Genomic DNA, 26,217 nt, shown 5'->3' on the forward strand with positions numbered 1-26,217 from the left:
CCTGGCCTTTCACATGCCAGCTCATCTCTTGATAAAGGGGTTAAATAAATGCTAGACACAAGGGACAGGTGAATTACAAGAGGGATGAGGAAAGCAAAGCAATCTGGCCCTGACTTCCCCCCCACCCAGGCCTTGGAGGTGAATTGGGGATTTTCCATTTCATTAATTTTACAAGGGGTAATTCCCAGCACCCAGCATCATCCTCAAGAACAGACGCATCCTGGGCTGTGTCTCACCCTTTCAATCAAGAGCCTGCACAGCTGAATCACTAGACAGGAAAGCCATGCTCTATTAGTATCCAACAAAGGTAATAGGCAGCTGATATTGAATTGCCCACAGTAGAAAATACAGCTGATACACAGAAACAAGCAGTATTATTTTTTTTTTTTTTTTGTTTTAAAGTGAGAAGCAAAATGGATGCCAAACCCCACAAAAGATGTGAATTTGAAAGCCCCTCCTGGTTCTCCCTTGCAAAGGAGCATTACAAGAATTGCATTTGCTCCCTGGGAGAAGCAGCCAACCGTTCATCCCTGCTGCCCGCTCTAGAGAGCAGTGCTGTTCCCAGGCAAAAAGGCTCTGGTGCTTCAGGTGGAATGGGGGTCAGAAGGCTGTCCCAAAGGCGCAGAAATCAACTCCAGTACATTGGGTTCATTAGGAACATGTACACACACAGGCAGGAGTTTATTAGTCCACAGACTTACCATAGAAAAAAAAAAAATTTAAAAATTCCCCAAAATAGGGGTAGGTTCCCAGTTTTGCCTGCTCACAGATTAACAGTGCTGAGGGTCCTAAACAGGTCTTGTGCACTCCGACTGGAGTGTGGGGCGGGAGCCGGACGTGCATTCACAGCCAGGATTCAAACCTCTCACATATAAAGGGGCTGTGTACCTTCAGCCACAAGGCAGCCAGGAGCCCTCCACTGCCTCCGAGCCACATCCAAGGTCAGAGCAGCTGCAGCAGTCTTAATGTGTGTGAGAGGGAGGCTGGCTCAGCAGATGCTAAGTACTGGCAGCACAGCCAGTCCTCCAGTTCAATGCTCCGCTCTGTGTCCACAGCCCTCTCTGCAAACTTCATCATGAGCAGGGCACGCTTCATGTCCACCCAGTTCTGAAGCACCTGGCGGAGGACTTCCTCATGGCTGAGGGGCTGCTCCGTGAGGTCTTTCCGGGGCCCCCAAAGCAGACACTGCAGCATCCGCTTGGCCTCGGTGATCCGCACACGCTTGATGGGATCCGCTTCCAGTAGAAGGTGTGCCAGCTGCTGGAGCCCCCGGGAATAGATGGATAGGCTAGGCAGAGCAGGGAGGTCCTCGGGGCTGTACTCCTGCTCCCTGAGGTGTACCTTCTCCTCAAAGGGGTTGGGCTGGTGCAGCAGCTCATAGATGAGAATACCAGTCTGAAACTCATCAAACTTCTTGTACTGAGAGGCCGACACAATCTCTGGGGCCAGCCGGGCCTGACTCTTCTTCAGTTTGGAGTCTCCAGTCCCAGGCTTCTGTTTGGCTTTCAAAAAATTGCTGATGATGAGCCGGGGTAAGTGTTTGTCATCTTTGGCTTTCACACAGCTCATGGGGGGCTTGCAGGGGACAAGCAGGAGGTTCTCCAGGCACAGGTCACGATGGATGATGCCGTGCTCTTTGAGATGTTCCAGGCCATTGCAGAGCTGGAGGAGCAAGAAGCAAACACGACGTTCGTACAGCTCTGGCTTGGCTTGGTGCAACATCACCGAGTCCCTCACGAAGTCGGCAGTGGTCTGGCTTGGCACCTCCCGGGTAATGACCACCACACAGTTGTGCTCGCTGGCAGTGCGGGAGGGATGGAGGCCATCCCCAGGAATGCTTTTCCCTTCATCAGAGGCCAGCAGCATGCTGGAGGGGACGGAGGCCACAAAATGCCCACAGTCCTGCTGGATGTTGAAGTGGACTGGCACTGCAGGGCTGCAGTATGAAGCAGCCACCTTGGACTCCTGGGTTTTACAAATCTGTGAGGAGAGACCAAACGAAGAGACTCATCAGTCAGTGACAAAGACAGGGCAGAGAACAGAAGGTGAGAGGTGGGTTCCTAAGCTGAGATTTGCAGATGCTAAGGAAGACATCACTAGCTAGAAGCACGGTGAGCACTGGTCCCTTTGGTACTTTAAAGTAGCTCCTGGCTTGAGGATCTTTCTTGTCCAGCAACACCCCATCCTTAGCAACCAGATGTCTGGGTTGCATTTCTGGGCATGCTTCCTTTGCCAGGCAATGCCTGGTAATTGCAGGAAAGGAGAAAGGTAGTCCTCCCATGAGTAACTTCTGGAGATTCTGTTTCATTGCTGACAGAAGCAACATAGATTTACATCATGACATCATCCAGATTCCCCCCTGCAACCCAAATGGCATTCAGCAGAGGGAAAAGCAAAGCCTGTGGCAGAAGATGTGCTGCCTCCACCTGAGGAGATGGTTAACACTTGCCATGGAGACCCCATGTGATGTGATGTGGCTGCAAGGATGGCCCTGTTTGAAGTGAGGGAGTGAGGGGTGGACAGAGACCTCCAGCACTTTCCTCCTACTTAACCCTTCTCTGGTCCTAAGGCCTGGAGCCACTTTCACATCCTCCTCAACCACTCTGCTTCCTTGTGTCAGGCAGCTACTCTCAAACTCCTGATCAACGGCTAAGGGAAACCAGCAACAAGCTGTAGTCATCAGCACAGGTCAAAAACACCAGAGAGAAAGTGGGAGTTAACAACAGGCTTAGAAATAAGTGAGAGTGCGGCAAACTCAAGGAAAATAAAAGCGTTTTATAATCTAGACTCTCCTAAGCCCACATGACTTTTATCTTCATTTTGTTCCGTGTTTTAGCTTTATGACTGCATTAAAGACTAAACAAACTCAAACCCGGGTTTATTATAGGAGTATCCATTAGCTTATGGGGCCTTCTGGCATTTCTATTATACACGCGTTCCTCCCCCCCCCCCCTTCCCCCTTTATTTAGCAATGTATTTATATCTTACCTACAGGAATCAGCAACAGGCTGAAACTCAGCATAAAAGGTTTCAAACCCTGGAGCGTGCCACTGCCAGTCACAGCATGCGTGCAAAATCAGGCAAGAAATCAATTTTGCCTCCAAGTTAAAATAAATGCAAGAATAGAGAGGAGCTGGAGAAATGGGCTGCTTTTGTATTCCTCTAGCAAGGGTTTACATCTAGGCATTTGCAGGTAATTCACTCAGCTGAGACGATACTGCAGAGATGGGGCATTTCAAATCCTTATTGTCCTTGCTTTTCTAAACAAAAGTACCCTGCCGTAGCTGCATGCTTATTTTGTGGAAAGACAAGCTCTGGAGAGCTGGGCAGACTGCAGATTAGCACAGTGAGATGCAGAAGGTCCCCAAAGGAGGAGGAGGAGGCCTTCCACCCCTCTATGGAACAAGACTGATTGTTCCTCCCCACATAGGTAAGACATACAAGGCTTAGGAAAAGGTGAGGAATGCCTGTGAGAGTTTGGAAGAGGAGAGTCTGGAGAGGAACGCCTGGAAGAGTAACTGCAACCAACCAAAGACAGGGAGATTGTCACCAGCCAGCCATTCTTCATGACTTTGGCTGCACCAGAGGTATCTCCCATGCAACAAGCTCGAAGGAGGAGCCTGGCGCCAGCTTAGTCACGCATCTTTAAGTGGAGAAAGAAGCCAAGGTGTGGAGCATATCTTGGCTTAATTCCTCTAAAGCCATTTCACGTAACTCTAGCTCCTTCTAACTGTTTTATACATAGCTGTGTCTGCCTGTGCACAGCCCACACTCCGGCTCCAGCTCCTCAGTGGGCTCCTTGGCTCAAGTCAGATCCTCTGCCCATTTTGAGCTCTCCAAGCCCAACTTTAACTACAGGCCTGTGACCAGTTTCATGACAGAAAATCTGTACCAGAAGCCAGGAGGGGCAGCTAGGAATCAGCCAGTTGCAAAGTTTCACAATTATCCTCTACTTCAGCTACCAAAAGGAAGGTGGCACACAGGAACATTGCAGGAAGTGTATGCATGCACATGTGTAAACACAGACACAACTTCACTTAATGCTCGTGCAAAGTACGGCCCTGTTGGAGTGGTTTTGGCCTTGTTAAGGCACTCTGCAGTGTACCAAGAGCGCAGAGTAAGGCCGTATCACATGCAGGGACACAAGTGCAGTCCCATTAAGAGGCTGAAATGTGCTGGCTTTGCCTTGGCAAGAATTCATGCACTACAGCCATAGAGCTGAGCTTCTGAACCCCACCTAACATGGCAGGCAAGAGCAAAGGGGTGTGTGTGCCACAGGGAACTGCAGATTGAAAAGGAACACACCAGTTCACCACACAATTCTTAGGTTTCAGGGGGACAGTTGCGATGGATTTAGGGATAACACACAAAAGAAGCTGCAGCTTTCAGTGCTGGACCAGGGGTATTGGTGCAAGATCCCATCTAACTCCATTCTGGTTATTTACAGCCCTCCTTTGGGTTGACTGTACTTACTTTAGAATGTGAACTGGTTTTAAAACATCCCCTTGGGGTTTATAATAGTTGAAACGATTCAGCAGAGATTCTTTCTTTTTTCCCTTTGCTTAATGCATCTCTGACAGTGCTTTTTGGGGTATTACTTTAGGTTTTGAAAACAGCCTGAAGAGTAAGCAGCAATGAGATGCCCCTAGGGCTAAGTCAGAATAGAAATTAAAGGCTATGTATTCAAGCAGTAACATGGGTCAAGAACCCAAAATCCATGGGATGTCCATGGAACAGGCTGGATAAGCTTACTTATCCAGGTTTCAAAGAGCTGAACTATTGCACCTCAAGTTTCCATTTCAAACATGGATTTCACAGTTATAGAAAAATATTTCAGACCTGACCTTACACAGCACGTCTGGGTCAGCCTCACATTGTTTAATTGAGATCTGCAGTATCTTAATGCCTGTAGTTTCAAGATCTTATAAGCACTCCCATGGTTTCTGGGTCAAACCTTCCACTTAAAAGGCAGGCAGAGACAAAAATGCTGTCTTTTGAAAAGCCTTTCATCAGCTTGTGTCATCAGAGGCGAATGCCTCTGAGTTTACAATGTAGTATTTGCACAAAGATATTTTTAGAAACTGGTTGGGTTTCAGACCCTACTAGTCTGTGTCAATAAGCATCTGAATGGCATTTGTTACAACTAAAACTCCTCCAAATTAACCTTTGCAAGCAGTAGGGGAAAAGCGTCAGTTTTGGAAAGGGTTTTGCTTGCCAAACTTCACCTGTGAGAAAGACAAGCAGAGAAAACAGGCCACTGGGTGCTGATGGTGCTTCTCAAAGGTGTACTACTAAATCTGCTTCCCACTCTTTCATTCGAATCCATACACCAGAAAGGGGGGAAAAAGAAGCTCCAAGGTTCAGTCCCAGCTCAGCTACGGACCCCCAAGCAGCCTTGGACCCTGCAGCAATTTGCCTCATCCTCCCAACTGGAAGATGGAGATAAGCTTGAACACCTCCTGGGTGGGGGCTTACCTTCACAGCATAGGTGGTAGAAGGGTCCTTGGAGCAGGTGGCACAGTAATATATCGCATCCCCTGAGTCACAACAGGGCTTGTTGCATGCCAGCTTGAAGTGTGACCAGTTTTTCTCGCTGAAGCGCAGCTCATTCTTCTGCTCCCGCATGAAGCAGTCCTCACACTTGGCAACCAGGCGGCGCACGGACTCGGCATAGAGGGCCCCCAGCTTGGCGTACACCCCCTCCTTGCTGTCGATGTTGCTCAGGAGGTTGTGGAGCTGGAGGCTGGAGCCCGATGACACCTGGCTGGACACACTGAGCTGCGAGGAGGAAAGGGACTGGAGGTTTCTGCTGGGGACACAAGCCCCAGTGCTCTTAGCGGTGGCTGAGCCCCAGTAGCTGTTTCCTTTGGAGCTTTTCTCCAGGGACTCAGAGGAGGAGAAAGCGCCGGGGCGGCCCCCCAGGCTGGCTGCGTGGATGAAGGGAGACTCCTCTCGGAGGCAAACATTGGTCTCAGAGTGGCTGACATTCAGCCTGGGGCTGGGAGCATCAGCTGCTCTGCCTGAAGATGCCTGTCCTCCAAAAAAGTCATCTGGAGAGGACACTGTTCTGCTCACCGTCTTCTTCTGGGGCAGAGGGGGTGGGCAGCTGGGGGCAGAGGAGGGACCATCCTCAGCGGAGAGAGGAAGGAAAGGGACAGGGGGAAACACTTGGCTCTCAACTGGAGGAGGCGAGTGGTTTGGCTCAGAGGAGTGCCCTAGGAGACAGCGACACACAAGAAGATGCATGAGTGGCCCTTGTGGGCTGGAAGCACAATTCCCGCTCCATGTCCCAGCCACCCCACAGGCTACCTCTCCCAGCGCCCTGGCTGGGAATAAAGCAGCAAGCCAGGTTACGTCTGAACCCAGCGCACAATCTTCATCTATTCACGACTGCAAAGCTTCACTGAAGGAGTTAGGGATTTAATCCGGTTTAATACAGCAGGTTTGCAAAGCAGGCTGCATCTAGAGAAGTGTCCACCCCCTTAAACTTCCCTATGAACTGCACACAAAGTAGTAAAATGCTAGTGGAGGGTAAATATTTAAGCTGTGATGTCACCCACAGGGAGGTAAGAACGAAGCACTCCGGATATGTGGATAATCTCCTAAACAGCCTGTTTCACCTGGGAACTGCCACCCAGTGCTTCAGTGCCACAGCGTGATAAGGAGACAGTGACTCACTACACAGCTCCGGCGCTCAAGCTGTACCAGAGCAGCCCAAGGAGCATACTGAACCTATCTCTCTGCCTCACACTGGGTAAGGGTCACTGGGCAAGGCCTGGGATTTTGGCAATGTCCACCCCCCTGAAAAAACCTGGCCTCTCCCCCACTGCCTGTGCGCAAGCTTATTGCCAGACCTCTTTGCTCAGAGGGCAGCCTGGCCCCACTACATACCCCAGGCAGCTCCACATGCCATCTGCACATGGATTGGGCGGGGACAGCTGACTCATTCCAGCTAGCTATCCCAGCTGCTTTCCTACCCTGGGCAGACTGGAGACAGGTCATAAAGTTGCACGTCACAGAAGAAAGGGAAAGAAAAAGAAAAAAGGGATGATTTGACATTGAAATCAATAGCAATAATTAGAGGTCATGGATACAGAATGAATAAGGAGTGGAGGGGTCTGCAGGGGAAATTAAAAGAAAAGACATAATTATTTCAGGGAATTTTCTATGCCACTTGAACGACAGGCAGGGCTCTTGATAAACTTGAGCTTTGCTAAAATGTTGCATGCAAGTGTAGACCTTCAAAGATGCATGGTGGGGTTTTGCTCCAAGCAAGCTCATCAGATAGTGGGACCTATTGCTTTCTTTGAACCCCACTTCCAAAGCTGTTAAGCGGTAGCAAGCTATCCTGCTGCTGAGGGTTCAGATGCCAGCAGGCACTTCCTCACTCACAGTAGCTTTCTGCTTGCTCCACAGGAATGCCCTGGGGCAGTTTCATGTCAGCCTGAAGCAGGCACTTGTCTCCATCACAACCCTAGTGACTCACCAGCTCTCACGCACAACCTCCTTCAAGCGCAGGGGCTCAGATCCCAGAGCTCCCAGCCTGTCCTGGCACGTCACATGCAGGCTCAAAGCCACACTAACTGTGCCAGAGCAGCAGACCCTGTCAGCTGCTCACCACCTGAGACCACAGATGCCACCACGACCTGATCCGGTCCTTCCCCACCAGAGTTTGGTAGCATGACATCCATTTTCATTTATCCCCTCCACTGCTAAGACCGGCTGTATGCTCCTGCTGCAGTACACCCCATCCTGAGCAACAGCATTGAGACACACCCCAGGAACGAGCAGCACCAATTTCGCCTTCCGCAGATGATGAGTTTGCCATGCAAGACAGTTTTGGCACCCCATTTCTGACAACAAGCTCAGAAACAGCTCTGTGGGAAATGCTGTGAATGAATCAGCACACATCTCTCTTGCTCTTGTTCCTAGGTGCCAAGCTATCTGACTCCCGTTGAGCCCTTGCTCCAGGTGTCTGCCTGCACTGTACACCCAGTCGCTCTCCAGTTTCAGCTGCTCTGTAGCTGCGGTTAACTGTGGAGCTCATGGCTCAAGTGATGCATGCCCCAAGCTTTAATGAAAGCCAGACATCTTCATCATACCCTGCCAAGTCCATGGGAAAGATCCCCTCCATTAAAACCCTGCCAAAAGCCACAGACAGGGATCATTCAGCATGGCATCTCTTGCCACTTCCAGTCCAAGAAGCTTTGACAGAGGATGCAGCCAAGAGAAATTCTTCAGCATGCAGCCCAAGAGCAACTCAACAGAGGCATCTCTGCCAGGACATGCAGCTGAATCCCTGTTTCAAGAGGCAAGATTTACTTGACAGAGTCTTACAGAACAAACGTCAGCGCTGGAAGCTTTGGCAACCGGTCCACATGCCTAGCCCACAAATGCTAAACTGCTCTTACCTTTACTTTATGTGCTGCTGGGCTCTGCCCCAGGCACAGGGGAACTAATGAAAACTTTTCACAACTTTTCTACCATTGCTCTGCACCTTCAGCATAGAGCCATTCTGCCTGTCAAGGGCTTAAAAACTTCCCCCCCTCATATTTTAACATCTGACAGCACAGGCAATTGATTGGCACTCACCTCACTCAGTGGCTGACTGCACAGCTTCTTGCTTGCATCAGCAAAAATAACTGCATTCAGGCTATTCACTTAAAAACTCAACTTTCCCAAGATGAGTTCAAACAGTTACTTCTGTTTGTGGAGGCAGAGAAATTCTCTTGTCCAATATCACTTTGGACAGTAAATTGCTTCTGTGCCCAGCAAGTAAAGATACAACACATGTGAGTTTTTCTTCCCCCTGTACAATTTCCTGCCACAGTCTTACTCTCAGGCTCCAGGTTAGCAGTGGAAAAATGGAGTTTCCAGAGCTCTGGCTCTTAATTTTATTGCTGCACACTGTTGCTCTTGGAAAGAGAGAACTTCCACTACACGAAGGCTGCTTTTGCAAAGGAAATACTTTCCTAGCTGCTGAACACGTTAGTGCATGTCTAAGTTACGCACTGATGAAAAAAGTGACTTCATAGTAAGTATTTTTTAATCTCAGTTAAACGAGTGCAGGCAGATTTTTTTCCCCTTCAAGAAATAACTGGCAACGCAATGAGAGGGAGAGATCACCTCTAGCACAAGACTCCTTCTGGTACTCCTCAAATCTACAAAGGACGTTCTACAGTAGGGCTACTTGAGACCTCATGCAACATATGAAGCACAAGCAGGATAAGGACAATTGCTCTCAAATAGAGATTTTATCCAGAGAAGAGGAGAGCTACAGGATGAATAATTTTGGCACTTGCCAAATGAAAGAGGAAAAAACATGATGTTGGCCTGACTCTTCCACATTCATCTTAAGTGCATCAAGAGGCAGAAGGGTGGAAGTGGAAAGATGAAAGGTTGCTGAGCAAACTAGGTGATTGGACCCTCGCAATCTCTGCTCTGAGGATGCTGCCCCAGCAGTGGGCCTCAGGACGGAGGTAACTCCTTCCTCAGCTCCAGTGCAACCTCTCCCACACCCTATGGTCACTTACTGCCATCGCTGCCAGTCTGTGTGTCTGAGTCGAGGCTGTCACTGGAGCCAGCAGTGAAGCTGACGTGGACGCTCCTGAACGGTGGGCTGAGGCTCTCGGCAGAGCTGTTGCTGACCCTCTCCAACTCAGCATTATTGGGGTTCATTTTCAGAGCATGCCTAGAGAGTGAAAAAGAAGAGTCAGAAGACAGATAGCAAAAGATACCCTGCATGCACTTGTGCATGGAGACTCAAGATGAGAGCAGCCTTAGCTTGGTCTCTACACATCCATGCAGACACTGTGCAGCCTTGTACCACACCACAACAGCTCACTCCTGTGCACTTTTCTTCCTTCTCTAGCACGTGGGGATCACATCCCACTGACACCGAGCAGGTTATAGGCTTGCAGCGCCCATACCAGCCCCCTGTGACAAACCAGCTGTGCTTGAGCAGAGAGAGCGCAGTAAGCCAACAGCATCCAGCCCCAGTCTGTGACTTCTTTACCTAGCACATGTGGGGTCCTGGACCACATCCCATCTTGGCTACCATCACTGGGAAGTGAGGACCCACCAGTGTTTGCCTTCAGTAAAGTTCTCAAGGGAAGGCAGTGATATCCCTCCTCCCATTTTACAGAAGGGCAGGTTCAGGCTGGGTGTCAGAACCCAGGTCCTTCATGGTGGAGGCATAAGTGGAAGAAAAGTCCATCCCCAGCAGCTGTTGTTTCCTCAGTGCATCACAGTAACAACTAACACCTTGAAAAGAAGAAGTGCCTCTGCAGAAAACAAGTATCTGCCAAACTCAGGACCTACCATGCAACTTTTAAAGTAAGAGCTACAGTCTTCTATGCAGCTTCTATCTAAAATAATAAATAAACAAACCATAAACTGGGCTTATAACTTGCCAGATCACAGTTCAAGTGATCAGTTGTAGGCAAGCAGGACTTTTCGCTAAGATAAGGAATTTCCCCTGCATTTTCTTCATTTTATCCTCCTTGGAAAACAACGAAATGTTGAAATCAGGCAGCACATCACAGCACCAAGGCTCCTCCTAGCTTGGTACAGTTCAGACTCTATCGGCCAGCAAATGAAGGCTATCGGTCCACTTTTTTTTCAGTAGAACTGCCTATCTGCTGATAGAATTCAACACATTGTTGATTAAGAATGTAAAAAGGTTAGTGGCAGGCTCGTAAGAAAAGAAAAAGGACTTCCACCAGCTATCTTGCTGGAAGGTATCCGGCGTTTCCTAATCAGAAGGCTGAATGGCTGCTGAGAAAGACAAACAAAAGACGTGCAAGACCGTTTTCTTGTGGCACCCTGTTCGCATGCACAGGATCCCTCCTCTTCCACAACCCCCAAGCACAGCAGATGCCAAGAGTGACTCCTATTTGAAGACTGAGAACCGTTTCGCTCCCCATCCAGACAAAGCACTTACTCTCATGTCCACACCACCACATGGAGAGCAGAGTGTATGAGAAGCCCGGAAGAAACTTCTGCCAGACTTCCTCATTTGCCTGAGCAGCCTCAGTCTAAAAATATTCAGGCAGTGATGAAAGCAAAGCTGTAAAAACCACCTCAGGTATAACTCAGCAGAGACACTGGTCTTGCACCAGTGATGAATTTACCACGCAAGCCTCCTGGGGATGATTTACAGAACTTCGCAATGCACCACACCAGTGACAGTTGGAAAATAGAAAGAGACAAAGGGAAAGTGAGACACACACACTGAGGTTTTTAGCTCTGTTATGACTGATGCTGTTGAAAGCAACCAACTGGTCTTCCATTTTATATATATTTAAAAAAATATATAAAGATACTTTCTCAGACATTAAACTTTTAGTAATTTTGGGGTAAAAAGCGCATGGGTGAACACCTATGCGGGTGCACTCTCTGACCTGGCGAGAACCAAGAAAGCGTTTGAACCCACTGAGAAAAGAAGAAGATTTTGCACCAGAGTTGGTCTACATTTGCACAGATGAGAGGTTTTCTAACACATTCCTCCCCTTCCCCACCCTCCTCCCAGAAAAGTTGGTGCATTTCTGTTTCTTTCCCATCACTTAAACACAAATGCGCAGAGCTGCCTTACCATTCCCGCACTCAGAGAGAGATGGGACTTTGCTTGGCGGGGTCCAAGGTCCACCGCACACAGCCACACCTATTCCTCCAAGCAACCTGGGCGCAACGCGGCGCCTGCCAGAGCCATGCTGGCTGCTGCCTTTGCCGAGCTCAGCGCTGCGGTGAAGTCAGATGCACAGAGAACCCCGTTTCCTCTCCGCGCCGCCGTGACTTATGTAAAATGCAGTTCCTGAATAGGCACACCGAAATAGAAATTGTTTGCCGCTTAAACGACATCCTGCTCTTGTTTCAGATGTTACAGCGGGGCCAGCTAATGCCGCCTGGAAATATCACTGCTTTACATCTCCCTCTTTCCCTACGAGCTGCCTGAAGCCCAGGCTGCAGCCTTCACAAATTAAAATACCTCCCACTATACCAAAGAATTACTGAGAACACTCGATGGGGTCAAACTCTCCCAGTTCAATAAAATTCCACCCCAAAGCAGAACAGCTCATCACTGCAACAGCCTGTGGGATCCTGATTTACAGCTAACCCAAACCTCCCCTGCTTTGCTAACGTTCCTTCCACCATGCGTGACTGCAAGGGCAGAGGTGGCTATGAGCCTCTCTTGCCCTTTTCACCACAGGACATTGGAAATAAAGAGCATCAACCCATTTTAAACCTGAAAGAATCATCAGGATTGCCTGATGGGCGATCTGTGGGCTCCACTCACCTTCAGAAAGACGCAGCAGTGGTTAATCTACTTCCATTTAAAAAAAAAATCCAACCTCAGCACCTTAAATGTAAATGGCATCTTCAAAAGCAGCACCAGAGTTTTGTGCCAGTGCACAAAAAGCAGGTCACAAGAGTCAGCTCTCCCAACCTAATCACCTAAAAAGACAGGATTTCCAGCTCTCCAAATTACTCTTGAGGCTTTAAATACACTTCAATTACTCAACATCCTCTATGCAACATGCTGGCAAACTCAGGCAACCCTTCCCGTTCACTATTACCCAGTTTTCCCATCCTAAACAATTTCATCCAGACGGCTTTCCACATGATTCCCACAGTCCTGCCTAAAATGAAGGAAGGTGGAAAACAGCAGTCGGGGGGGGGGAACAAAAAACCCCCCAACCAAACAAAAAACCCCACCAGTGTGGAGTTTTGTAACATTGCCAAGGGACCCAGATCATTCGCCATGCCCTATGTTGCATCTCTGGCCAGGGCATGCTTTGTCTTTCCCAAGATCCATGTTCAAGCAGTAGCCATATGTTTAACCTCACATTTCTTAACAGATTAGGATTCCACCTGATGCTGCTGTGGGACTCCAGCACTGCACACCTTGCACTTTTCAGAGAGAGAGAGAGAGTGGATAAGGGGTACCACCCTAGGGATCCCTCAGACTCCAGGCATGCTGTCGGCTTGAATTTCCTGCCTGAGATTTGACATGGAGATTTGGTTACCTTCCGAAACTGCAAGGGACAGGGAGGTCTTGAGAGTGGAGAACGCTCCCACTTGTCCCATTTCAGCAGCCATCACACACAGCCTGTTGGCAGCAGTGGAGGATGTTGGAAGGCATCTCTCCCTTGCTCAGAGACCTGACCACAAGGAGCGCCTGCTCTGCAGCCCCATCACAGGGGTTTCTGTGCCTGCTGTGCTGGCAGGAGGGGTCACTCCTCAGCACAGGTGGCAGGACCTGAACAGATAACAGAGATGCTGACCTTTTAAGTCATGCAACAGGGGAAGGAAGCAGAGGAGAGCAGAGAACCACCCACACGTCACCACAAACCAGACCACGCTCCAGGAGAGGTCTGGTGACAATGTGAACAGGACACCCCTTCCTAAAATAAATGCACAGCAGAAAGAAAAGCCAGACTGCATTACAGCATCAAATACAACACATGGCTGGACATAATTACTACACAAGAGGAAGCACCGTTGTACCATATGCTTGTCTATCATGAAATGTGAATAATTATATCTTCCTCCTCCCTCCACTGCTGTTTCTTCCAGCATCTTCTCCCAGACACACAGGCCAGTTAAAAACCTGCATACAGCAGTTTACAACATTTGAGGCTTGGATTTGTAATTATCCTTCTGCTACCAGCTGGCAAATGTTTAGAAATCAAAACTGAGGTGAGGGAAAGACAGGATTTTTAAACTCTCCTAGCTCAAAAAGGTTTTATGTAGCACAGGTTAAACTGAAACAAGGGTTTGGAGTCTGGAGGTGCAAGGGAAAATTCAGATGAGGTGCAGAATTAAGATGGAAATGGGTAAAAAATTAAATCACTGCATGCTCCAGTGTGGTAAAGAGGACAAACCATCTCATTTCAATTTCCAACTCTGTGCTTTTTAAAGTGGTAAGAATGGGAACCACACAGAAAAGCAAACGACATTCATTTAAGAGAAACAAACTCTCCCAAAAGATGAGCTGATAAATCACAACCTTTAAAAAATATCCACTGGCAGAAGCAGCATGAGAAATTCCCAATTAGTTTCAGGCAAAAAACACAGGGAGAATCCAAAAGGCGTATTCCCTCCCTGTCCTGGAGTGTGATTCTCTCTCTTGCTTGAGCCATACCCTCCCTTCTTTGCTCTATTTACTTAATTATTAATTATGTATTTAAATAGACTCCCTCCAGAGTTTCTTATTTATTATTATTTATTATTTTTAAAGTAATAAATCTGGCTTGTCCTAGACCAGACAAGTCCCTGCTGTCATCCACAGTCATGGACAGGAGGGTCAAAACTTGGGACCCGCATGACTTCTGAATACATTTGTAATTGCCACAGCAGCTCCATCTAGCCAGTCTGCTTTTGTCATGGGGTTAACCCTGACACTGAGCTCCAAAAGAGAAACGTCTGCCTCGGGAATGGTAAGAAAAGGGGAATATTCTGTCTCAGGTGCTCTGTCACAAACTGATTCCCGGCAAGGAACACAGCACAGTCCCATCAGCCAACACCGCCTTCCCAGCAAGGAACAAACCTGCCTCTTTTCCTGGTGATCCAATTCCCAACTTGGTTGTTTTTTGTAATGCTCTTGTTGTGATCCCTCTGGCAAAAAGTGGCAGTGGCAGCAGCAGCACTCTTGGCACAGCTCAAGCTCATTTGTATTTTCAGCGATGGCAGGTGCCGGGATGTGCCGTGCTATACACCTTTGTTACCCCAAATGAGCGCATTCAGCATATTTCAGAAGCTATCTATCTACAGCACTGCCTTTGGAAGGTGGCGTTAATTATGATGAAAACAGCTCAAGAGCCAACAGCACAAGATGCAAAACAGCATTGCTGTTTCCTTCCTTTGAGGTACATGAAATATATTACCATCAAGGTTTTGCAGACTAGAAGGAACCGTGAGGATCATTTAGCCTGACCCTCTGCATAACAGAGACATAAATTTCAGTAAAGATTCATTCCTCGTGCCAAGAAACTGAAGGCTGCTACAGCATTTCACAACGAAGATTCTTTATATCACCACTGCACATACAGGTCCTAGGGATCCTAGTTCCCCTAGTGAGCCCTTTCCTTAGCCAACTATCTTCCCAGCTTTTGGAAGATGATCAGCCACCATCTTCTCCTTCCAATCTCTTTCCTCTTGTAATTAAGCTCACTTTCCATTCCATTTCAGACCAAGCAAACCTTAAATATCTATAATCTTTTGAACAAGCAGGAAAAAAAGGATTGTATGAAGAAACAGTTGCAAGAGGTCCAGAGTAGCTTTATATAGGATGAAACAGCCACAAATTCATTATTTTCTTTTTTTGTGCCAACTTTCAAAATCCCTAAAATCACTCCTTCTGCCATCCTAAGAGAAGCTTACTGCAAAACCAGAGTTTCCTCAGTGCCTGGCAGGAATTTACCCTCTTAAAACTTTTTTCCCTTTTAATTGTTAGAGCCAAGGTGAACAAAACAAAATAGACAGCCTCACTTTTTCCTTCTCTGCTTTGAAACTAGCTTGAACACACATGCACCTTTTCTTTAAAATAAGCAATTAATTTGGAAAGTCAATCAGGTAGGCTTCATTTTCCAGCGTGAAACCAAATACCTTGCTGCACCTTGAGATCTAGAAGAAAAAGAATGGTTACATGACTTTCCTGCAGCTGAAATGAACCCCGCTTTGCTAAATCCCAAGCCCCAAGACTGCATCACAACCAGGTCTACACTGGCTTCATCTCCATCTATCCATAAAAGGAGCCTTTCCAGCTGTCCTGAGGTGCTCTGTCTGTGTCAGGGACTATGTAAGCATAACAGAAGTATCAGTGGTTCTTCCATTACAGATGAGGACATACCCACAGACTGCTCCAGCCTAGGAGAGTATGGATATGTCTCAGAGTCATCTTTGTGTGTAAGACCTCCTCCCTTCTTAAGGCATTCGGCTGCAGCCCAGGAGGACCAGAGATGTTCCTCCAGCACCAAGTCAGAGCCATGTCATGACCCGAAGCCGCAAGCAATGACTGCCCAGGGTAACACAATCCCGCTATGGTGATTTTAAGCAGTTGTGCATGTAGCCATCCCTCCCACCACTACACGCAGGTAACAACACCCTGGTTCCTGCACCAACATGCTCAAAGAAGCCACGCTTCAGACAAAAACAAGAGCACCCTCAAAGCAAACAAACAAAGCAACCAGCTGGCTTTTCATGGCTTGCGAAACCTGCCATCTGATGAAACTGCTGCTCAGGCCGGTGGTGCAGGGGTTTGGTAGCCGGAGGGAGGGCTATGCTCTTTGAGTAAGGTGCCCCACGGCTCAGCTGCAGCTATCAAGGTGTTTAGGAGGCACATACAAGCAGTACAACACATGGCCTACAACTACAGGGGGTAACAGCAATGCCATCACCTACCTGAACCACCTGGCAGGGTTTATGGCTCTGCCAGGGATCCTGATCATGACCACGAATGCCACTTGTTCCCTGACCTTAGTTTCCCTGCCCGTTTTCACGCAGGCTTTCTAGCACACAGATGCTTTCAGCGTGACTCAGAAGCAGTGTTACGTTGGTACAGCCCGATCACACCAGGAGTGTGAACCAGCCTCTCCAAGGAAGTGAAAATGCTCCACATGCCTCAGGACAGACTGTTGCAACTTCATGTGGAGGACAACAGCAGGGCATGCTCCTGGCTTGGAGAACAGCTGGGTCCTAGTCACCCAGACAACAGGACACCCTGACAAGGAGCCCCTTGCCTCCACTCCCAACCCTCATGAAAGCAGACTCCAAGCTCTGCCAGGGAAGCATCTTTGCCCCCAGTACAGAGAGGGCTTTCCTCCATGAGTGGAAGGAGGTCCCAGCATTGCAAGTGGAGGATGCTGCTGGGATATATATTGCTGAGTTTGAGTGTCACCATCCTTCTGGTCTGCCCAGTGAACTCTGCTCTGCAGGGAAAGGGATCAAGTTCTAGAGGACTTTCACCAGGCAACTAGGCATTTCCTAAATGATAACTGCTCGATAGCATCATATCATCTCTGCTAGGTCTCTGCAACACCTCATGTGGCAAATACAACCCCAATCCACGGGCTAATAGGAGACACCAAGTGGCAGCAGCCATGGAAGAAAGTTCACAGGGCCAAAGCTAAGCACATCTTACTGTTCTCTTTGCTTTTAAAGGCAATAAAGCTCATCTGTGTGCTCACTTGCTTGTGGACTTTTTCTTTCCTCTGACTCCAGCAAGCATACGTAGCATCACAGCAGGAAGCCCAGCATTAAGGAGAACTAAAGCCTCTCATTCATCTTTTCCCTTTCCTTGAGAAACCTAAGTTGTTCACCACTTGGTCAATTGAAAACACTAGTTCCCTGGACTAGCCAACCCTACAAACACTGACAATTCGGTATGAGAACAAACATAGGATGGGCCAACTCAACCACAGTCTCAACCTGGAGGTCACTGGGACCTACGCATAAGCTTGACCATGAACTCCAAGAGCAAGCGTTGGGTGCACTCATGATTCATTCACATGGGTGTTCTCCTCCGAACACCCATCCCTTCTTCTCTAAACTTTTACATCAAGGACTGGAGTCAAATCTGTTGTGCAATGCACAGTGTCAGGTAATGAAACTGAAAAACACAATAAAGCAAATACAGGACACCACAGAATGTGAGATGTATCCCTCCCCTGTATGTACAGACAACCTAATCCATTAGTTGCATGGAAAGGAAATAACTTTTTCTTCCCTGATTTTCTCTCCCCCCCCTTTTTTTTCTTTTGGTGCAACGCACAGCTGCAGACACTGAATGCACACAAAGTATCGGAAGCCTGTTTTTTCAGTTGCTTCGCAGAGCTACTTCCTTCCCAGATGGACAGCTCTCCCTCATTCACGTTTGTTTTCTAGGGCCTGCTGTGGCCCTGCATGCAAACCTGACTTCAGGAGAGCTGTGAGGGGAAGGTTGCCTGAAGCCAGGCAGCTCCCGCACACTGTGAGTGCATGTTGGGCAAGCTCCAGTCACCTGCTTGCAGGCAAGGAGTCCTCCCTGGGAAATTGCAGCTTCAAGAGTTAACCTTGAAAGCCAAAAGACATTAGAGCCAAACTGAAAATGAGGATTTCAGAGGCCCTTGCTATTATCACCAAGAGAAGTTGCCCATTTTCACCTATAAGAGATGCTCACAACCCCAGATTTTCTATCCTATTCAACATGAAGGAATTGTGCTGAGACAGAAGAAAGCTGACCTGTGAAACAACAGCCATCCTGAGTGTAGACCTTGTTCTCATTTGAATACTGGGACCCAAGGCCACACCTTGCAGCCCTGAAGGGCTTTGCAAGTACATACGACGTTCAAACCAGGACTTGCAAAGATCTGACACCTTTTTGGAGTAAAAAGGTAAATAGTTTTTCAGCCGTGCAGTCACCTCCCGCCCTCCTGAAAGCCCACCTCTGAACAGAAAAGGAAAACAAAAAAGAATGGGAAGCATCTCCAAGAAAATGAATCCCTGCAGCAAACATCCCAATTGCAAGTGGTTAATAGACCACCACACACACTCACAGGGCTGTACCTGGACTGCTTTTTTGGCGGCGGTGGCGGTGGTGGTGCAAACTCCACTCCATTATTCTTGTCTTTAGGGAAATCAAAGGAGAAAGACGATGATTTGCTGATCCCAGCCTGGCTCTCCAGTGTCAGGCCATCATCCACAAGGTCAGCCCCAGCTCTTCCATTCTCAGCTCCCACTGCCCATGGGTGATTTAGGAGCTCCTGCTCCTCCTCCTCCTGCTCTTCCTCTTCCTCTATCCGGCACTGCTTGGTCCACGTTGGGGTGTAGTATTTCTGCCTCCTGTCATAGGATGAGCCTGTCAGGCCTCTGCTGGACTCCTCCACAGAGACCCCATTGACATGAGTGCACAGAGAAGGAGACGCCCCAAAGGCGCCCGTATCAGTATAGCTGCTCGGCAGCAACTGAACACCAGCTCCATCATGGCTGTTGTCATCACCAAGCCTTGCCACATGGGAGTTTACCAGGGGCACACGGCTTCCCTCACTGCCTGGCTGGCCATTTCGGGACATCTTTGGGGGAATGGCTGGACTCTCAGTAACTGAGGTCTTGGCAGGAGCTGCCAGATGAAATCTTGAGCTGTTTTCACTTCCCGATGCTTGAAAAATCTCCCCATGCTCAATGGCAGGTGATGAACTCCCAAAATCAGGGTGGGAAGTGGGGCTGATACACGGCCACTGAACTCCCACCGCCGAGTCAGGACTGCTGAGGAATATTGTCTTGTGATCATCCTCGGTGTGTGCCGTCATTATAGTTATCTTGGCTGCCACCTGGCCAGTGGAGTCCTGGTACTCCTTCTCACCACCTAAAGCCCAGCTGCCATCCCTCCGCATCCCATCAGCTTGCTCCTTGCCAGTGCTGCGGCCAAGCTTCTCTGCTTTTGCCTGTCCTCCGACAGCCTTCAGCTGCGCCTTCTTCCTCTTGGTGCTCTCGGCATAGATGGGATCACTGCGGGCTGGCTCAGCAAGGCAAGGACGCTGCGGCTCCACCAGAACCTGCTGAGGGGTGCTCAAACCCTCAGGCCGGGGGCCTTCAGTGACAGAGGGCTCTCCAGGGAGAGGCGAGTCCTTATCCTCTGGGGACAAAGCAAAGGCAGCTGCCTTGCTGCTCCCTGTGCTCTCATGGAGGGCAGCAGGCTCGGGGTGGAAAGACGGCTTTTTCCTCTCTGAACACAGGGCGTAGGGGAGAGGATCACCCTGTTTTTTTGTGATGCAGAAGGCCACATTCACAGCTCTGCGCTCCTCTTCACTGAACTTGACTGCCCTGCCACTTGGCCTGGGAATCTCGGGAGCATCCCGCTGCCTCCATCCGCATGGAGTGGAGCTCTCCTTCTCGCACCGGGCGCCCTTCCCCTCCACGCAATGCGGCTCCCACGAGACAGGGCGCTCTCCGTGGCAGTCTGTGATTGAGCAGTACTCACCCCCTTCGCTTTCAAAGCTGGAGGAGAGGTGACCACAGTCGCCCTCCAAGGGGAGGGCTGCTCCTTCTCTGGCTTGGGAAGAAGGGTTTCTGCTGGGGTTGGTGATGCTTCTGTCTCTCAAGGCGGACAGATTAGGGCAGGGGGCACGATGCGGCAGGGCAAATTTGTCTTTGGGTCTGTCCTCCTGCTTGCCCACCTCACCCACAAGCACCAGGCTATGGATAGAGACATTTCTCTCCACGTGACTCTCCAAGCTGCGCAGACCCACCATGGAGTAGCTAGGAGGACAGCAAGATAAGCAGTCGCTGGGAGGGTTGTGAAGGAAGGGCTTTCTCACACCTCCATTGCCAAAATTGTCCAGGCAGATCCGCTGCGCATCTCCTGATTTCAGAAGGAGTTGTTTGCCAGAAACCATGCCCCAGCTGACCTGCACGGGCCAAAGAGACAAGTGCACTGTCACGATGTGCATATGCAAAATGGAAGAGAAATTTAATAATAATAATAATAACAATAATAATAATAATAAAAAACAAAACTCCAGCTCTGCAGAAAAGTCCTCTAGCATTCATCATCTGTTTTGCCCTGTGCTCACCAATAACTACTGCCAACCTTTTCTACTTAACCTACAATTGTCCTATTTCCTGGACCATTTGTAATCCTTGCATTACCATCAATGGCAATGCACTGAAATAAGGCGTGCTCCTTTCTCTTCCTATGGGTTCACTGCCAGAAACATGTCCAACCTGTCATCCTGTCTGTGAATCACCGTGCAATTAGGGGGAAAAAAAAAATCAGAGAGAAGGAATATTTGCACCTCTCTCTGCTTATTTTCATTTCACACAGACACACACTATCACAGGTTATCCTGGGATAGCAACTTGGCTATGCTCAGCACCAAGGACTGGGAAGCAGGTGAGGAAATATATCCAAACTCTCTTCATTTCATAGAATCATAGATGGTTTGGGTTGGAAGGGGCCTTAAAGATCATCCAGTTCCAACCCCCTGCCACAGGCAGGGACACCTTCCACTAGACCAGGTTGCTCCAAGCCCCGTCCAGCCTGACCTTGAACACTGCCAGGGATGGGGCACCCACAGGTTCTCTGGGCAACTGTGCCAGTGTCTCAACACCCTCATAGTAAAGAACCTCTTTGTTATATCTAAGCTAAATCCATCCTCTTTCAGCTTGAAGCCATTACCCCTTGAACTATCACTACACTCCCTTACACAAAGTCTCTCTCCAGATTTCTTGTAGCCCCCCCTTAAAGTATTGAAATTAATTATCATGCGTATTAATTATTGAAATTAAGGTACTGAAAGGCCACCAAAAAAAATTTGAGGGAGATCTATCCAGCTTGCCAAGGGAGGAGTTGGTAGAGGCAGAGTGCCTGATTTGTGCCTGCAAAACAACCCCCCCACACCAGGGTGGCAGAGCCCTCTCCCATAGCACAACACTCAGCCTGGGGACAACTCTGCACACACAGATCAAACCCCACCAACGATGGCAGCCCGTGCTCGTGTGCCCTTCACCCCCAGAAGGAAAGCAAGGGAGACCAACGGGAGGCTAAAAAGAGAACTGCAAGCTCTGACTCTCCTCTGGGGCAAGGGTGGGAGAGCACACCTAGACCACGGGCAGGGTGACACAGCCCGTGTTCCCCTGGGCAGTGCTGATATCAACTGGTCAGGGATATGAACCACCCATTTCAACTGCAACTCAAAGCACTCGGGTGCAGCAGCGTTACACCCAGAGGGCACTGCTGCTCTGGCAGAGGTTGGGAGCCCAAGGAGCTGGGCTATGAAGGTAGGGTGCTTTCTTCCTCAGCCATGAGGACCATAGATCCAGTTAGCACTGTCTGCAATCAGGCAGGGCTTCTTTCCAGTACATCTTCCCAGGAAAATAACTTTAACCCACATCCTGATTTAAAATCCGGAAGTTCCTAAACAAACAACACATTTTTAAGCTCCTTTGCACATGCTTCGTGAGCAGCAGCTCATTCAGCTTCAGCCAAAGATATTTTGACAAGCCAATATACGTCTTAAAGACCTGAGTCAAGATCAGAATTAAAAACAAAGGGAAGGAAATGGTTTAAACAGATATTCCTAGCACTCCTGAGGGGAGGTAAGTAACGGGAAGTCATGTTTGACTGGATTAATCTTTACCTGTGACAGATCTGCATTCATATTCACGTCCGCCCACGAGTCAGAAACATCCGAGTTTATCATAGTTGGCTTCACAGCAATCGTTGGCTTTGAGATGGGAGAAGTGTTTACACCTTCGTCTTCCAACGCAGGGCTCTCAGGCTTGGTCCTAACTCCATTCGGGAGCACGGCAGAAGCTCCCACGTCTAGGGGTGTTTGCAGCCGATGGGAACTCTTTGGGTTGAAGCAGTTTTTGCAGGAGCCGGGCTTCCAAACGTGTTCCACAAAGTCACTGCACGCAGACATCTTCAAATCCTCGTGGGTCAGACCGAGAGCCCTCTGCGTCTTCTACACTGTCCTCCACTGCTCATTTTGCATTTGCTCCCCAGAGCCACTCTTAAGGATCACTTAGTTATCTGGAAAAGCACAACACTGTCCGATTAGTCTGGTTATGCCCCAAAATGGGAAGATTTTTACTAAGACAGGTGATAATTACATTTACTCTGCCTTACACAAAGGCTTATTGTTTACAAGGGGTTTTTTTCCACAGCTTAGCTAAAGCCCACACAATCACTTAAAAAGCCTCAACTTCTAAGCATAGCTCCATAACAGAGAAGACATCAAGCAAGCAGCATTCCTATGTGATTTAATTCCCTGTTTAATGAGCATGTATAACCAGCCTCGTGCAAGGTTTAGATCAAGGGTAAAGGAAAGAGCTCTTGGAAAGAGCTGTTCACAGCCCCACAAAGCAGAGCCAGGCAGGAAGAATTCTTTTCTCCAAAGTGGCATCCTCTGTCTGGAAAATAAAAAGGCCTGGAGATACAAGGACCAGAATCAGCGACTGTGTAACCAAGGGGACCGGCAACAACCTTCCTTCACCCAGAAGCACCACTATGATTACTGCTGAGAGACACAAAGGCTTCTCTCCCACCCAGTGCAACGGAGAAAGGCAATCAGCAAGGCTGGGGCTGGCATTGATTTGAGCAAGTGCCTGGCAGAAAGCTCTTATCTGGTTTGCCAGGAGCCACAAATAACAGTGTCAGCTCGCTGAAACGATTCATTGTCTGCAAGAGGAGAAACGTTTTGCTCTTGGATTACTTACAGACGAGGATCCCTTCCCATCTTCCTTCCCCAGGAGGAAATGCCCCAGGAACAAGACATTCCTGCATTCCTGTGTCCTGTCCCCCCCCCACCTCCCTGCATGGCCAGGTCTGATTGCACTCTGCCAGTAGCTACCTGGAGCTAACAACTTTGGAGATACTTCAGACGAGGACTCCCACAAAGCTCAGTGGATGAGGGAAGATAAGAAAATGCAACTAGATGAGGAAAATTGCAGCTGTTGCTATAGGTGTCAGGGCACACAACTTCCCTACCTGGCTCCAGAGCTCTTCCCCAGCTAACCAACTTTAGGTCATCATCTCCCAGCCAGCCAACCCCCATGCAAACCGAGGCTGCTTCCCTGAGGGTCTCCAAGCAAACAGACACTTTTACACTCCAATCCTGATGGCACAAGAGCAAAATTTACCAGCCTGATCCTTCAGCACTTCCTCCATGAAGGTATAGTGCAGCACTCCCATAGCCACAGACACCTTTGCACCTCTAAACCAACCAGCACTTCAGTAAAGCCTCTTGCCTCTGGGCTCGGAGGGGCCCTGGCCAGCCTCTCCGACAGCCACCCTACTGCATGTTGAGAAAAAAGAATACTTGTAAGAGCCTGGGTGGGAGAGCCACTGCCCCACAAGCATCATCTGAATTCAGATGCCACCTTTGGGAAGAGAGGCTTTGATCCGCTAAAGCGTTAGTACCTGCAGAGTCGTTCTGTCTGGCAGGCTGATAAATTGGAATCTATTTCATGAAAGAGCAGAAAAAAGAGGGATATCAATGGGATTCGCAAATCAGATTGGTGCATGCCTCTCTCTTTTTAGGGAAGAGGCTGTTTCGGACAGGTTTTCCCATGGACTTCACAGAGTCCAAATGAACCAAAGGACAGCAAATCACTCTTGGACACACCCCAACACCTTCCACGAGATTATTTGCAGGGAAAACACCTTTAAAAAAAAAATACTCTATTCTTTGTTTCCTCTCAGATCTAACAGGCAATGTCCAGCATCCCCCAAAGCTGAACAAGTGTCCTGAGAAGCGCCAGCACAGAAAAAAGAAAAATCAAAGGGAGGAAAGCAGGGACCCGAGCCAGAAAAAACTCTTCACTTCTGGTTTAATAACCGGCGCTGCCAACTGCCTTTTAAAGACCGGGATTTCCCTTTCTGCAGCTAAGCCAGCCGTTGTCTCTCGCTGCCCAGACGCCGGCGCAGGCAGCGCGGTGTCCGCACACCGGCGGGGCAGCCCGCACGCCGCCCGCCCGGGGACACCGGCCCGGCCCCCCGCCCAGCCGAAAGCCAGGACCTGGGTCTGAGGCACCCCTGCGTCTCCGGGGCACCGGCGAGGGCCCCATACAAAGGCTACCTGCTATCTAAGGTAGAGATGCTGGCTGCGGCACAAGGATGCTCCGGCGAGAAAAAACCCAAACCGCTAGCCCAAGCAGCTCTGTACAGCCCCGGGCGTCCACCGGGACTGGGAAAAGTTTACCGGGCAAGGCCCGCCGGGGCTCCCGGCGCGGGCGGCGGTGCCGGTCGGGACGTGCGCGCGCCCCAGCCCGGCTTCACCCTCCCCCGCCGCCCTCCGCCCGCATACTCGGTGGGCACCGGCACGGCCCCGCCGACTCGAACCCCCGGCAGCCCCGCCCCAGCCCCGAGCGGCGGCGGCGGCGGCGGCGGGGTCCCTCCCAACCCGGCTTTGTCCCGGGAGGCGGTGGCCCGGTGCCCGCCCCGCCGCAGCGCTGCCCCGCTCCCCGCTCACCAGCCTCCCGCGGCGGCGGCAAGGTTCGGCACCGCTCCGTTCCACGCTGCGCCCGGCCACGGCCGCCGCCGCCGCTGCTACCGGGCTAGTGGCAAGCGGGGCCCCGCGTGGGCCGGGGGCAGCGGCCGCCCCGCCCCGTTCCGCCTCCGTCCCGCCCCCTCGGGGCACGGCGTGGGCCCGGCCGGGCGGGCGGCACCGCTCTCCGCACACGCGTCGCCCCCGGGCACAAAGCGCGCCCGCCCCGCCCCGCAGGAAGGGGCACCCGCGGCAGCGCTCACGGGGAGCAACCCCCGAGGGTACCACCCCCATCGGGGGGTGCAGGCACCCACATGCCCCAGAAACCCCTCCGGACCCCACAGGGTCCCACGCCCCTTGCAGAGACACAGCCAGCCGGCGCACATCCCCCCTCCCCAACACTCCCCACCAGGCTTGTCCTGGACCCAGCTGGAAGATGCTGGGAACTAGAGCATTCACTCATCCTGGCCGAGCGTGCCAGGTGAAGTTCAGCCTGAGGGGATGCTGGGGAAAGAAGTTTGCAGGGATGGAAGGCGGGATTTGACCCCCACCGTGGGAAAAATGCAGACAGCATCTCAGGAAATCCCAAAATCCTGTTGGCCTGGGGGGCTGGGGATCATGAAAAGGGAGGGGACGAGATTTTGCTCCCTGTAGTGGCTGAGTTGTGCTTTAGAGTAGGCGGGAAAGTCTTCCCTCACCCTAGTGCTTCCCCTGTGGTGTCTGGTTTTGAGCACCTAAATTCTCCAAAACTAGGGAAAAGAACCCCAGGTATATCCCTGCCCTGGTCAGGGCATTATCTCCATTCCTTGCTTAAGTTCCCTCTCTTTTAGTGCAACAAAGTATTCCTGGTCTCGTACATTTCAGGAGAAAATAGTGGATTAAAAACGCAAATAGGCTTGCTCCATGGGAAACCCAAGCACCGAATAGAAAAACAGAAGCTGGCGATATGCACAGCACTTATCATAGAAAAAATTTCCTTCTCAGGAACCAATCATCCCAGTAATTTCTTCTCCTTCGGGGAATTTTGGCAGCGCTGCAGCTCACAAACCTTTTTGCTTGCAAACATCCCAGCTGGCTGCTCTTCCGCAGTTACGGCTGTCTGCTCGTGCTCTCCCTTCTTTTCTTGATCAGCTGTTAAAATAGTCCAGAGGCACCACAGTAAGCAGAAACACAGGAAAATACAGGAACTCCTCTACCTAATTTGCCACATTGCCATGAAGACGTCTGCTTAACACACCTCCTGCTTCTTCTT

The 26,217-nt window shown here is 49.9% G+C and overlaps 1 protein-coding gene across 2 annotated transcripts; it reads right to left on the reverse strand.

The window, feature by feature from the left end:
- Nucleotides 1–647: 647 nt before the first annotated feature.
- On the reverse strand, nucleotides 648–25,188 carry PRAG1 (PEAK1 related, kinase-activating pseudokinase 1). 2 transcript variants are annotated; one of them, XM_030492249.1, is made up of 6 exons: nucleotides 24,951–25,188; nucleotides 22,116–22,510; nucleotides 18,544–20,384; nucleotides 9,534–9,691; nucleotides 5,476–6,215; nucleotides 648–1,980 (listed from the first exon to the last, which is right to left on the reverse strand). In XM_030492249.1, exons 2-6 carry the CDS (start codon nucleotides 22,398–22,400, stop codon nucleotides 943–945), a joined length of 4,062 nt encoding a protein of 1,353 aa, XP_030348109.1. In that variant the 5' UTR covers nucleotides 22,401–22,510; nucleotides 24,951–25,188; the 3' UTR covers nucleotides 648–942. The 2 variants fall into 2 exon arrangements, with proteins under 2 accessions (XP_030348109.1, XP_030348110.1); XM_030492250.1 differs by lacking the exon at nucleotides 24,951–25,188 and having other exon boundaries at nucleotides 22,116–22,598.
- Between the last annotated feature and the right edge of the window lie 1,029 nt (nucleotides 25,189–26,217).

This window comes from Strigops habroptila, chromosome 7 (genome assembly GCF_004027225.2).
Source record: "Strigops habroptila isolate Jane chromosome 7, bStrHab1.2.pri, whole genome shotgun sequence".
Classification (NCBI taxonomy): domain Eukaryota; kingdom Metazoa; phylum Chordata; class Aves; order Psittaciformes; family Psittacidae; genus Strigops; species Strigops habroptila.